Source organism: Vitis vinifera, chromosome 4 (assembly GCF_030704535.1).
Source record: "Vitis vinifera cultivar Pinot Noir 40024 chromosome 4, ASM3070453v1".
NCBI classification, from domain to species: Eukaryota; Viridiplantae; Streptophyta; class Magnoliopsida; order Vitales; family Vitaceae; genus Vitis; species Vitis vinifera.
Genome location: NC_081808.1, coordinates 3819552 through 3834195, shown reverse-complemented (window position 1 = coordinate 3834195; position 14644 = coordinate 3819552). Strand labels below are relative to the sequence as shown.

General features: G+C 39.7%; 1 protein-coding gene, 1 long non-coding RNA gene and 1 pseudogene across 2 annotated transcripts; 2 read left to right on the top strand and 1 right to left on the bottom strand.

The window, feature by feature from the left end:
- Positions 1–1681: 1681 nt before the first annotated feature.
- Positions 1682–3551, top strand: LOC100250909 (molybdate transporter 1). The gene has a single exon (XM_002281953.4). The coding sequence runs from the start codon at positions 1819–1821 to the stop codon at positions 3226–3228; it is 1410 nt and encodes a 469-aa protein (XP_002281989.2). The 5' UTR covers positions 1682–1818; the 3' UTR covers positions 3229–3551.
- Positions 3552–3678: 127 nt separating this feature from the next.
- Positions 3679–6588, top strand: LOC100266346 (molybdate transporter 1-like; annotated as a pseudogene).
- Positions 6589–6725: 137 nt separating this feature from the next.
- Positions 6726–9632, bottom strand: LOC109122422 (uncharacterized). The gene is made up of 2 exons (XR_002029855.2): positions 7112–9632; positions 6726–6912 (listed from the first exon to the last, which is right to left on the bottom strand). It is a non-coding gene; the product is annotated as an uncharacterized LOC109122422 (long non-coding RNA).
- Positions 9633–14644: the final 5012 nt, after the last annotated feature.

Genomic DNA, 14644 nt, shown 5'->3' with positions numbered 1-14644 from the left:
CCACGGGATCGTGTGTAAAATATGAAGTTAATAAAATTATATAAAATCTTTATTACAAACCTCTTCAGTTCAAAGCCTCGAGCTTATAGTAGATAATAATAATAATTATCACAAGAAAAAGAGAAAAGAAAAAAAAATTATAAATATTACTTGTTTTACTTATTCAAATTATTTTTAAAAAATTTATATACTTTATAATAGTTATATAATTTATTAATTATATGTGTTTAAATATAAAATTAATATACGTAAAATTAATGTTCTTATAATTTATAAAATAAAATATAAATAATAATATAAATAATAATATAAATCAAAATTTGATTTTAATATGATCAATGCCATATCCTTGGTAAGTGTGAAATGGGATGATTCTATTGATAAAAATGTTACCGTTGCTAATTTATTACAATAGGGAGTTTTATAAAAATATTATCACAAAATCTTGATTTGGATTTTAGATTGAAATTGGCTTAAGACAACTTTAATTTAATATTAAATTTTTTGGACTAAGATTACAATTATTTGAATTAAATTATAGACAAAATGACTTCAAACTTTCGAGTAACTAAATTTTGTTTTAGTTTAATAGACTAAATAAAATAAATGAATATTCAGATAGAAATTTCAATTTACAAAGGAATTTATAAAAATCTAAAATTAAATATTGCTACTAATATTGTTAGGAATTTTGTATTTGAAAATTGTAAAACTTGGATTGTAAAAAAAGATATGCATTAGCTTTAATGGTCAAACCTTCGCTTAAATTGAATTTAAATATATCAAAAAACTTCAAAATAGTGATAAACCATTTAAAAAAAAATACAACAATGATAAAATAACACAAGATTTGTATGGTATAATATTGAAAAAATAACCTCCTGATAGAGTGAGCTATTATCTCCAAACTTGAAAATAGTCCGTATTTCTTAAATTTGAAGATTATAAAGATAAAATATTTCATACAAATTTCTATTTTGCTAAAATTTGAATAAAAAACATATAACGATTTTGTTCCGTTCTATGGATGATAACTTCATTTAACATGTTAATATTCGTTATTCGCCTTTTTATCATCCATTTTCAAAGACTTTGAATATATCCTTTTCGATACTCTTTTTCTATTTCAATGAATAAGTTGGTGTTGAAAATTTAAAAATCTACATCTCATGTTTGAAAACCTTTGAATGCATATCTTTTGCCTATTAAAAGGGCATGCAATAAAGACAATGAAATCTGATAAACCATAATACAATTATGAAATGGGAAAATTAAGTAAAAATTATAAAATTGGATTAATAGGAGGACAAAACATAAACGTTCATAATAAATGCATCCCAATATATTTAAAAATGAAACAAATCAAATAACAACTTATGAATATAAATTTAATCATAGTAGTAGTCAAACAATTATAAAATTAATTGAGAAGATTAAAAACGGTACTACAAATTACACTTAAATCCTGTTAAATTAGTTGGTGAAATAGAACTTGGAGGCAGAATAATTGAGAGAAGGTTAAACTTTCAATTATTTTTTAGGTTTTATTATTAGTATTAATAAGGGTATTTGTGGAACTAAAAAAATGACAAACAACTACCAATTTTATAGATGGTATAGATTTTGATTTTGACCTAATCTTGTATATTTATATCTGTACCTCTTGATGTTTATATTTCATTGGGATTTTCAATGGTTAGAGATTACAAATTGTATATCATCTGTGAACTGTGATTGCGTTTGTCAGAGACTCAGACGCCAAATCCTTCATTTTTTTTTTCCTTTTGATTCTCTTCATCTGTCTTCATTCTCAACATCATGTACCAGTCCCCTTCCATGGAACCCCAACCCTGCCAAACCATGGATAACCCTAAACCATTATCGGGCTTTGCAGCCACCACTCTCCAGAAAGTGAGAAACAATCTGGCTTTTCGATCCAAATGGTTAGAAGTGAATGGTGCAATGGGGGATTTAGGCACATATATTCCCATAGTTTTGGCCCTGACACTAGCCAAGGACCTCAACCTCGGCACTACACTCATCTTCACAGCTATCTACAACATCCTCACAGGCGCCCTTTACGGCCTTCCAATGCCGGTACAGCCCATGAAGTCGATTGCTGCAGTGGCTATATCAAATGGGTCAAGCTTTGGGATACCTGAGGTCATGGCCGCTGGAATCTGCACTTCTGGAGCTCTGTTTCTCCTAGGTGTAACTGGGTTGATGGAGACGGTGTACAGGCTCATTCCTTTGCCTGTTGTGAGAGGAGTTCAGCTCTCACAAGGGTTGTCTTTTGCTATGACTGCGGTGAAGTATATTAGGAAAGAGCAGGACTTTTCCAAGTCTAAGTCTGGTGGGGAGAGGCATTGGGTTGGGCTGGATGGCTTGCTTTTGGCTCTTGTATGTGCTGTTTTCATAGTAGTTGTGAATGGGGCAGGTGAAGAGAGCAGAGGAGGAGGGAGTGATGATGATGGTGGTTTGGGGGGTGACGAAGAGAGGCCTGGGGCGAGGCGAAGGAGGAGGTTGAGGAGAATCATATCTTCTCTTCCTTCTGCTTTTATTGTTTTCTTGTTGGGTGTGGTTTTGGCTATTGTGAGAAGGCCTCATGTGCTGAAGGAGATGAAGATTGGGCCATCCCCTATCAAAGTAGTGAAGATATCCAAGCATGCTTGGAAGGAGGGGTTCATCAAGGGTGCAATCCCCCAATTGCCTTTATCGTTGCTAAACTCTGTGATTGCAGTATGTAAGCTATCATCCGATCTTTTCCCAGAGAAGAACTGCTCAGTGACATCAGTGTCAGTGACTGTTGGGTTGATGAATTTGGTGGGGTGCTGGTTTGGAGCCATGCCATGCTGCCATGGTGCAGGGGGGCTAGCTGGGCAGTACAAGTTTGGGGGAAGGAGTGGTGGGTGTGTGGCACTTCTTGGTGCAGCCAAGCTGGTTTTGGGATTGGTTCTGGGGAGTTCTTTGGCAAAGCTGTTGAACCAGTTTCCTGTCGGGGTATTGGGTGTTCTGCTGTTGTTTGCAGGCATTGAACTAGCCATGGCTTCTAGGGACATGGCTTCCAAGGAGGAGTCCTTTGTGATGCTCTTGTGCGCCGCGGTTTCACTGGTGGGGTCAAGTGCAGCCATTGGGTTTGTGTGTGGGATTATTGTGCATTTGCTTCTTAGGCTAAGAAATATGACTAAGGATCAGTCATGTTCTACAACATTTGGGAACCAAGCCTAGTAGTACTTCATAGCAATTCCACCTTCTCCTACTTCTTAAATAAGCCTTCTAGCTATGTTTTCCTTCTATTTTCCTTTTTCCTAATTTTCGAAAAAGGCTTGTACCTATGTTTTCCTTCACCCTGTCTCTTTTTTTTTTACTTTTCCTTCCTGTTTTCTCCCCTTCACATTTTCCCTCCAACTTTCTAAAACCAAACTTAGCCTGAAAGATTCAAAGCTCGTACAACAAATCAGTGTGCTAAAAAAACCGAATAAGCCCATCTAGTGTGGGCAGTGTAATAACCCCATCTAGCAAATGAAAGCAAGCCCAAATTTTATATCAAATGTCTAAGACCCAAATCAAGATTTAAATGAAAAGCCCAAACCAAGCAACAACCCCAAGCAATAAAGCCCAAGCTTAGTATCAATCAACGACCACAACTCAACTCATATCACACTTAAATAAATACCAAGGCTAATATCTATTAAGCCCATATCTGATTTTTTTAGACCTATTTTAAGGCCCAAACCCATGTAAAAGTCGAATGGTATAAAGCCCAAGCCCACAAACAGAATCTAAATGCATGAAGAAAAAAAAAAAAAAAATTGAAAGGGAAGGTTTACATGTGTTTGAAGAAGAAGCCTAAGCGGAGAATGGACATGCATGGGGCCATGGACGGCGGCAGCGGGCTGCCACTAGTGGCGGTGCGCGGTGGAGACAGCGCCATGACTGGAGCGTGAAGACTAAGGAATGGCAGCGACTGGTGGATCTATGAGGTGGCAGAAGAGATGAGAGTGGAGGAAATGGCGTGGGCAATACGGCGGCAATGGGGGAGCTTGCCATGGACGGTGGAGGAGGCACGCGGCGCCGCGTGGTGATGTGCAGCTCCGGAAGGCGTCGCGGGGAGGAGCGGTGGTGGTGTGAACGGAGTTGTGGCGGCAAGGGAGCAGCCGGCTGTAGCAGGCCGTGAGGGTGTTCGTATGGAAAGAAAATGTGGAACGGAGGGGAAAGAGAGAGTGAGAGATGGAGTCATGTTTCAATTTCTCCTCACACCATTGCTCCATGCTGATGGAATCTGAAACGAATTCCATGAGGACTGAATATCACTTTCATAAGCAATCGGAGGAAGATCCCACGATTTTTGTCGGGAAATCCTCATTTTTAAACAGGTAATCCATTTTTGACATATTTCATCCCTTTTAATCAAAGAATCTAAATATTTTTTACATCCCAACATGATCCTAATATTTTAATCAAAGATTGCGCAATCAAATCTTTTTGGTGGGTGGGAGCGACTACAAAACTCAATCACTTTAACCACCATTGATGATTGGGTGGGTGGAGGCAACAATAAAGCTCAATCACTTGAACCAGCATTGATGATTGAGATCGCATATATAAAATGGATGCCCTTTTTCTCTTTATATCCACACATTTCCACACTTTTCTTTTTCTCTTCATATCCATACTTCTTTTTGGGGATTAGGATCTCAAAAGTGCTTTGAAAGAAATCAACATTTCTCTTTTTTAGGGAGTGGGATTTTCTAAGGAGTGGAATGTCAAAAGTGCTTTGCATGTCTTTTTTTTTTCCTCTTCATATCAACACTTCTCTTTTCTAAAGAAGAAGATGTCAAAATGGCTTTTTGAAACAAGACTTTATTTTAAGCTTTTAACAAGTACCACAATACTCACTTGTTCAAACTACTTAGAACAACATTTTATTTGAATAAATCTCACAACACACTTATTCAAAGTGCTTATTGTTCACAAGGAGAAATCTGGGACACCAATTGTGATATGAGAATAATTTGTATTTCTATCATAAATGATATGAGAACGCCAGATTGTTTTTCACTTTCTGGAGAGTGAACCCCAACCCCACCAAACCATGGAAAACCCCAAACCGTTGTCGGGTTTTGCAGCCACTCTCCAGAACGTGAAAAACAATCTGGGGTTTCGATCCAAATGGTCTGAATTGAATGGAGCAATTAGGGATTTAGGCACATATATTCCCTTAGTTTTGGCCTTGACACTAGCCAAGGACCCCGACCTCGACACTACACTGATCTTCACCACTATCTATAACATTATCACAGGCGCTCTTTGTGGTGTTCCAATGCCGGTGCAGCCCATGAAGTCGATTGCTGCAGCGGCTATATCAAATGAATCAAGCTTTGGGATACCTGAGGTCATGGCTGCTGGAATCTGCACTTCTGAGCTCTGTTTCTTCTGGTGTAACTAGGTTGATGGAGGTCGTTTACAGGCTCATTCCCTTGCCTGTTGTGAGAGGAGTTCAGCTCTCACAGGGGCTGTCTTTTGCTATGACTACACTGAATTATATTAGGAAAGAGCAGGACTTTTCCAAGTCTAAGTCTAGTGGGGAGAGGTATTGGGTTGGGCGGGATGGCTTGCTTTTGGTTCTTGTATGTGCTGGTTTTATAGCAGTTGTTAATGGTGCAGGTGAAGAGAGCAGAGGAGGAGGGAGTGATGATGGTGATGGTTGGGGGGGGGGGGGGGGGGGAGGGGTGAGGGAGAGAGGCCTGGGGGAGGAGGAGGTTGGGGAGAGTCATATCTTTTCTTCCTTCTGCTGCTATTGTTTTATTGTTGGGTGTGGTTTTGGCTATTGTGAGAAGGCCTCATGTGATGAAGGAGATGAAGGTCGGGCCATCTTCCATCAAAGTAGTGAAGATATCCAAGCATGCTTCGAAGGAGGGGTTCATCAAGGGTGCAATCCCCCAATTGCCTTTATCGTTGCTAAACTCTGTGATTGCAGTGTGAAAGCTATCATCTAATCTTTTCCTGGGGAAGAACTGCACAGTGACATCAGTGTCAGTGACTGTAGGGTTGATGAATTTGGTGGGGTGCTGGTTTGGAGCCATGCCATGCTGCCATGGTGCAGGGGGGGCAGCTGGGCAGTACAAGTTTGGGGGAAGGAGTGGTGGGTGTGTGGGACTTCTTGGTGCAGCCAAGCTGGTTCTGGGGTGTTCTTTGGCAAAGCTGTTGAACCAGTTTCCTGTTGGGGTATTGGGTGTTCTGCTGTTGTTTGCAGACATTGAGCTAGCCATGGCATTGAACTAGCCATGGCTTTTAGGGACATGGCTTCCAAGGAGGAGTCCTTTGTGATGATCTTGTACGCTGCGGTTTCACTGGTGGGGTCGAGTGCAGCCATTGGGTTTGTGTGTGGGATTATTGTGCATTTGCTTCTTGGGCTGGAAAAATATGAGTAAGGATCAGTCATGTTCTATAGCATTTGGGAACTAAGCCTAGTAGTACTTTCATAGCAATTCCACCTTTTTCCTGGCTTTTAAATAAGACTTCTAGCTATGTTCACCTTCTATTTTCCTTTTTCGTAGTAAGGCTTGTACCTATGTTTTCCTTTCACTTTGTTTCTTGTAGTTCCCAAATGTTGTTCCGCTTCTATAAAAGTAGTAGTGTTGTTTCTTTCACAAAACAATCCTCAGGGAAGATGAAAAAACACAGTAAAAACAAAAGTGCAGAAAGAGAAAACAGAGCATCCGGATCACCACGATGGAATCTTTCATTTTATATACTAATCTGATTCATAGATGAAGTGTAACACGGCTTTATTCATTATATCATATATAAAGGTGGCTAATCTTGAACATGGAGACAATGCCAAAACATTGAGACTTCACTGGCATGGATCAGAGCATTTGCTTACACAGCCGTCCATTTGCGGTACATCTAGCATGTAAAATACACTCCTTGTTAGCTATTAAAGAATGAAAGGGCTTTTCACAGACCAAAAAAACAAGGAGAAACAGTTTATGGGTTTATTGTTAGGATTAAGATGTGACATAAAAGTACGAAGGAACTGTACTGGTTTAAACGCATGCTTTTGTCCTAACAATGAATCATTTTTAGAGGGGGAGAGGACTCTTACCACCAGAGAATTCGATGCACCTATCCAAAGAGCAACCGAGGTAGCAATACTTACTGGAAACAGAACCTAGAGAAGGAAGACAGCCATTTAAGCATTTCCAAGTACATGGCAGATTTGGTATCTGAGAATGACCTATTTCGATAACACACTGGTTATAGCACCCACCCCAACAGGTATATATCCCTGCTGTGACTTGAGGGGCTAGCATAACCACCAAAATGACCATCACACACATAACCTTAGCACCTTTCGCTCCCATGCCCACCTCCTTACCTTCTTTCCTTTTGAGTATATCTCTTAAATTAGTTTTATCTCAAAGTAAGGGCTGATTTTATAGGCCAAGCTCATCAACTGCTCATTAAATCAGGTTATTCTGATACAAGGTAAGTGCACCTATATTATGTAACCCAATTAATTAATCTGGGCAGAGAGTCAGGATATTCTTAAATGAGCTAACCACTGCACTTTTGTGGCCTTATCTGATTGGGATGCAAGAGATTTAAACGGGAAGATTGCAATAACTCATTGAAACTATTTATAAATATATTTACTCTTATTAATAATTCACACCAAAAAACAAGGACTTCTCCCTGAATAGGATATCTAGGAAAAGTTAAAATAGCACAAGTAGTAGCTGTAAATGTTTTGGTAATGGAACCATATTCCTATACTTCTAAAGTACTATAAGGTGGCATGCTGTGTGAAATGAAGTTCAACCATGAAGAAGTAAAGGAAGGAAGAAACAAGCAGGATGGTTACTAGGTGGGGGTTAAAACAAGCCTGGATTAATATGAATTGAAAAAACATCTTAGGTGTACTCATAAGAATTTAAATGGGATGTGCCCATAAGCAGCTCAACAACTAACATGGTTCAAATCAAGTTACATTTGAGGGCGTAGGGAAACAATTGAAAATGCTAATGAACAAGTGATAAGTGCAAGAATAACACAATTTTTTTTTTTTTTTTTGATAGGAAACCACGCATGAATATATTGATAGAAAAAAATAGTACAAAAGGAGGATGAGAAATCCTCCTACCAAAGGTAAAACTAAACAACACAAAAAAATAACAAGACACTACATTGTCCCATTGGAACTACACACTGCTAGCCAATCTAGTTGTAATACGTTAAGGGGGATGCCCTTAAAACCCACAAAACAAAAAGCCCAAAAAGAAGCGAGGAAATGAATGGAGTCCCAAAGATTCTCTGAATTCCTAGCTTTGTCCTCAAATATCCTAGCATTTCTTTCCCGCCATATAACCCAAATTAAAGTTATGCACGCGTTTTGCCACAAAACTAACCCTCTCTTGGACTTGCCAAAACCTTTATAATTGATGAACATCATGTCTGAAATGCTTTTCGGAGGAACCCAATCCATCTTGGCTAGCTGAAATAGTTTGTGCCACAACCCCAACGTCACAAAACAATGAAGGAAGAGATGATCTGTTGATTCTCCTTGCTCCATACACAACTTACAAATGTCAGGGCTAAAAGCTTTGTGGGGTCTCCTCAATTGTAGCAAGTCATTGGTATTTACCTTCTTGTGTGCCACAAGCCAGACAAAGACCTTAACTTTGAAAGGGACTTGAGATTTCCACAAACTTAATGGGGAAAAATGGAAATGAATCAGGCATTTGGGACAAGGTTGTAAAGAAAGACTTGACTATAAACAATCTTGAAGACAATAAGGACCAAGATCTCGCATTTGAAGCGGAAGTGGATAAATTCATACAATCAAGAGCACATGAGGCGTTCTAGATCTTCTATCTCAGAATCGGTTAGATTACGACGGAAATTAAAGTTCCATGAGAAAGGGCGAGCCAAACCGAGAATTGAATATATAAGAATATTTTTATCCGTTACTACTCTAAATAGTCTTGGACATTGGTCTTTGAAGATTTGGTCCCCCCACCACAAATCTTCCCAAAAACGAATTCTTTCCCCATCTCCTACAACAAATTGAGTATACTTGGAAAAATCCTGAAAGACTTATGCAATAGCCTTCCAAAGACAACGATGTGACCACCTGACTAAAGTGTTGACATCACAACCATTTGAGTGTGTCCCATAGGTGCTAAGAATGACCTAATGCCACAGAACTGTACTCTCCCTAGGAAACCTCCACAACTATTTCCCTAAAAGAGCGCGATTCCTTAAAGGAATCTTCCCAATCCCCAAACCCCCTTTTACCATCAGCTTACACACTGCATCCCAACTAACAAGATGGTCTCTTTTACCTTCCCCAACCCCTGACCAAAGAAAGTCCCTTTGCATCCTCTCAACTTTTGCAGCCACTGAAACAGGAATCTTAAACAGAGAAATAAAGTAGTTAGGGATGTGGGATAGGCATGAGTGTAGGAGAGTTATCCTACCATCGAAAGATAAATAAGCCTTTTGCCACCTGTCTAATCTCCTAGAGATTCTCTCAATCACTGGATCCCAGAATCCACAAGCAGTTGGATTCCCTCCCAAAGGAAGACCCAGATAAAGTATAGGTCAATCTAAAGCCTTGTAGTCAAGCAACAAGGCTAACCTAGAGAGATGATTCTGATCAAGGTTGATGCCAAAAAGATTACTCTTGTCAAGATTGACCTTAAGCCCAGAAACTTGACCAAACACTAACAATAAACACTTAAGAGTTTGCAGTTCTTCCTCACTAGAGCTAGCAAAAAGGATGGTATCGTCTGTGAATTGTAGATGGGACACCCTACACCTATTTCTACCTACCCTAAAGCTTTCCAGCAAACTTCTTTCCTCAGCTTTCAACAACATTCTACTCAACACATCTGCAATAATAGTGAACAGGAAAGGGGATAAAAGGTCACCTTGCCTTAAACCTCTAGATTCCTTGACCCACCCTTTAGCATTACCATTCACTAGAATAGCATAAGAGACCGACGACAGACAACCTCTCATCCAACTCCTCCATTTAGAACTAAATCCCTTATTCTCCAACACATGATCCAAAAAATCCCATTTAACATGGTCATAAGCCTTTTCAAAGTCTATCTTGAATACAACTCCTTCCTCCCCTAATCGGCTTTTCTCGTCCATAATCTCATTGGCTATAAGAACTGCATCCAGAATTTGTCTCCCTTAAACAAAAGCACCTTGAGTGGAGTGGATGGTCTCCTGTGGTACTCCTCTTAGTCGCCCTGACAAGACTTTTGCTATTACCTTATAAAGACAAGTGATCAAGCTGATAGGTCTAAAATCCGAAATCTTCTTTGATTGACTCTTTTTAGGCAAAAGAATTATGAAGGAGGCATGGGTGTTTTGATTAATAATCCCGCTATTGTGAAACTCTACAAACATCCTCACTAAGTCATCCTTGATCACATCCCAACAATCCTGAAACACTGCTATGGTGAAACCATCAGGCCCCGACGCCTTATCCCTATCTAACTGAAAGATGGCATTAAAGATCTCTACTTCGGAAAAAGGGGAATCCAGCCTAGAAACACTCTATTCTGATATAGGGGACCAATCAATACCTTCTACTCTCCAAGACTCACCAGGAGGACTCGAGTAGAGCTTTTTGAAATAAAGTAATATCTTCTCTGTGATGCTCTCGGAATTGTCCAACACCAAACCTCTTTCATTCTCCAAGAATTTGATGAAATTCCTGTTTCGTCTCCTGTTAGCCACTTTGTGAAACAGCTTTGAGTTGCAATCCCCGTCCTTAACCTATTTTTCCTTAGCTTTTTGTCTCCAATTAATTTCTTCCCTCAAATCCTCTAGCTCCCCTTTTCTTACTGCTCTTTGAACAACAAGATCAGAAGAGAGAGCCCCTTCTTGTTCATCGGCATCAATGTTAGCTATTTCATCCAAGATGGTTTTTTTTCCTTTCCTTAAGCATTCCAAAAGTATTCTTATTCCAATCTTTCAATTTTGCCTTAACAAATTGTAACTTCCTCATGAACTTGTGACCTTCTCAACCATTTCCTTCAAATTCTCTCCACCAACTGCTAAAGCACCCTTTGAAACTATGATGTTGCAACCACATATTCTCAAACCTAAAAGGTGTTGGACCCCACTTGAAAGGATTGGTATCCAATACAATCGGCCAATGATCTGATGTCCATCTAGGAAGAACTTCTTGAAGGCTTTGAGGGAAGGAAAACTCCCACTCATTTGAATAGAGAAACCGATCCAATCTCTAACACACTGGTGACTCTTGCATATTTGACCAAGTAAAAAAGGCATTCCGTAATGGGAGATCATGTAATTCACATTCTCTTATAAAGCCATCAAAATCCCTCATGCTAGAAGTGAATCTAAAGCCACCCAGTTTTTCTGATCTTCTCCTTATAACATTGAAGTCACCTCTCACACACCATGAAGAAAAAGTAAGGTCAAAAAAGTCTAACAGCTCCACCCAAAAATCCTTCCTAGTTAAGGGGCTGTTTAGACCATAAACTGCGGACAAACACAATGGTCCACATCCATCCAACAAGAACTTGACTGAGACAGAAAAAGATCCAATTACCACGTCCTCACTGCTCATTTTCTTTGAGTCCCAAATGATCAAAATCCCTCCTGAAGCCCCACATGCCGGGAGAGCAGCCCACTCCTTATTCCTAACCGACTAGACACTTCCTACAAACCTTCTGCCGCACACCTCTCTTTTTGTTTCCTGAAACATCACTACATCCGGATTCTGAAGTCGCAAGAAATCCTTAACCACCCTTCTCTTTTTCCTAGATCCCAACCCCCTAATATTCCAGCTTATGATCTTCATAAAAACACCTCACTGACCCTATACCTCCAAACCAACGCCAACAGAACTCAAATGTCTGTGGCAATTCTATTATTTCACCTTGAATACACCTTAATATCCAAGGAGCTTAAGACCTAACAAACTTTAGCCATTTTGCTAGGTGAAAGACCTTCAATTTGGAACCCACCCATCTGGGAGAACTCTGTGTCTCCCTGGCTAACTATACCCATAATAGGGGCCCCATGAGGCGAGTTGGGTTTGGTCTTATCATAATTAAAGCTTTCAGACAAAAGATTCAATCTAGCCAGTTGGGGCACCTCATCATCACGGTTAGGAATGCCAACAGACCCAAGATGATAAGTCCCAACGTCATCTTTTTTTGAAAAAATTTCAGATAACACTCGATTTTTTGTAGGAAACTGGGATTGAAAGCCTGAAATGGAGAGATTGGGAGCAGAAGGACTTGGGTATGGAGGAGCCACGCCAGAGAAAGGAGAATGAAAAGGCAAAGAAGGTTGAGAAAAATGATGAGAAGATACCTTGAAAATTTCCACTTCCGTCATTCCACAGTACCCCTCAAAGTTGAGCCATTTTTATCTGGTTGCGGGATAAGAAATATGATCCGTGACTAAAGATTCACTATGAGAACAACCCACAAAACCCTTAAAACCTGCTTCGTCTTCTCCTTTAGCAATATTGCGCATTTTCTCATTCCCTTTTGACTGAAAAGGAGCCCTAAGAAGATTCCTTTGCTCCGCGTTTTCCTTCATCGGCGTCATTCCTTCCTTGGAACACCCTTGAACCAACTGTGTTCCCGCTACGGAGACGTCTTCCAATGGAAGAGTATCACTAACTGGCATTGATCTCTCAGTCGTGAGTGGCTCGCTTCGGCTTCGATCCCCTTGTTGGCATACAGAGCTTGAAGGAAACAGAGCATTCCACAGCTTCTTTGAACCGCACTTCAACGCGGAGCCCTTCTGTTGATTTTTAGAATCTTCGTGGCCTGCCTTCGCCTTCCCCTTTGCAGAAAGAATAGCTCTGTGTAAAGGGCCCTTCGAATATCTGTCTTGATTGTCTCCCAGCTCTTGGCCTAACAACTGAATCGGGCCTTTCCCATGGACTTCCTTCTTCCAGCCCACGTCAATTTCAGATTGTGGGTTGGGCTTACTAAAAGAATGGGCCCTTGTCATATATTTGGAGGCCCGAATCCCATCCTGGAGAGTTGACTGGGTTTTGACCCCTCCAGCTTGCTTTGGCCCAGCAGATCCTCCTCTCTGCCTTTTTGAATTCGAATACAGTGGAGGTTGGGACCAACTGTTTCCCACTGACATCCTGTTCTTTCCACGTGTCCCCAGGAGCGTTCTCATTCCACTTCCCAAACTCCATTTTCAGTTACATCTCCTTTGTTTCTGATACTTGGCAACTATTGTGTAGTTATAAGGTGAAGTTTAAGAAACTAATTGCTTTTTGACCCTCAAAATATTGTGTTCTAGTTAATGAATTTTACCCTAAGTTGGCAAGTGGCCTCACCAAGTTTGATAGAATGAAAAGTGAAGATTATATATGTGATATAATATTCCACACTGGTTAAGGGAAAAAGTTCCTTACACTATATATGTGGCAGGTTCCTCTTAATTGGATAGACACATTTAAAGATCTGAGGGCCCATTGGGCTTAGAGCCAATAATATTTACACAAGAGGGGGTGGGTCATTATAGATAGTATCAAATCCTTTAACAACCCTGGTGTAGTAGGACTCTATTTAGAAAGCCTCATAAGGGATGTCTATTTATTGGGCCCCCCATAGTAGGCTTCTCTTACTAGGTAGATAGATTTTAAATCCATGAGGGCCTATAATATCTATGGAATAGGGAGTGAGTTGTTACATAATGATTTCAAAGCAATCTTAGAGAATGTCTACACATGAGGGAGTGGGTCACTACAGATGGTATCAAAGTCAATCTCCAACCCCAGTATAGGACTCTATCCAGACAACCTTATAAGAGATGCATGTTTGTTTGGTCCCATATAGTTCTTAACTAGGTAAACACATTTTAAAGCTGTGAGGGTCAATTGGGTTGAGAACCAACAATATCTATATTCTATACAAGGAGTAGTTGTTACATAATGGTTTCAAAGCAATCTTAGAGAACCCTCTCTATAAAACATATGTAAAACTAACCCAAAAAACTCTTGATCTTAGCCATTGTGGTATGTTTCTTCTTGACTAGGGTCCATGGAAATCCCATCATTGGAAACCAAATGATTGAGGAGAAAAACTTTGTCAAGCCAAAATTCACATTTATCGAACTTAGCCAAGAGATGGTGGTTTCTTAATGTTTGCAAAACAATATACAAGTCCTATTCATGCTCATGCACTTCTTGAATTTTTTATCGAACTTAGCCAAGAGATGGTGGTTTCTTAATGTTTGCAAAACAATATACAAGTCCTATTCATGCTCATGCACTTCTTGAATTTTCAAAACAATATACAAGTGCTACTCATGCTCATGCACTTCGTGAACTTAACAAATGGCACTAGTTATGTAGTGGGCTCCCCTTAATTGGGTAGGCATGTTTTAAAGTCATAAGGGATAACATTTGTATAAGGAGTGGATCGTTACAAGAGATTTGTTGTAAGTTCATCAAAACTTCACAAAATGGGGTCTAGTGTTTGGAGCAGTAATAAAGCCAAAAAATTATCATGGAGGGCAAGACAAGGAGAAGATATATATTTAGAGGGGGCAGAATTACATAAAAGCAATGAATTTGGCCCTAGCTTAATGGTAGCTCCCATTTCCCCTTTTGAGT

Bases quoted from the DNA above. Each gene is read 5' to 3' on its own strand.
- LOC100250909 (XM_002281953.4), top strand. From the start codon at position 1,819: ATGTACCAGTCCCCTTCCATGGAACCCCAACCCTGCCAAACCATGGAT.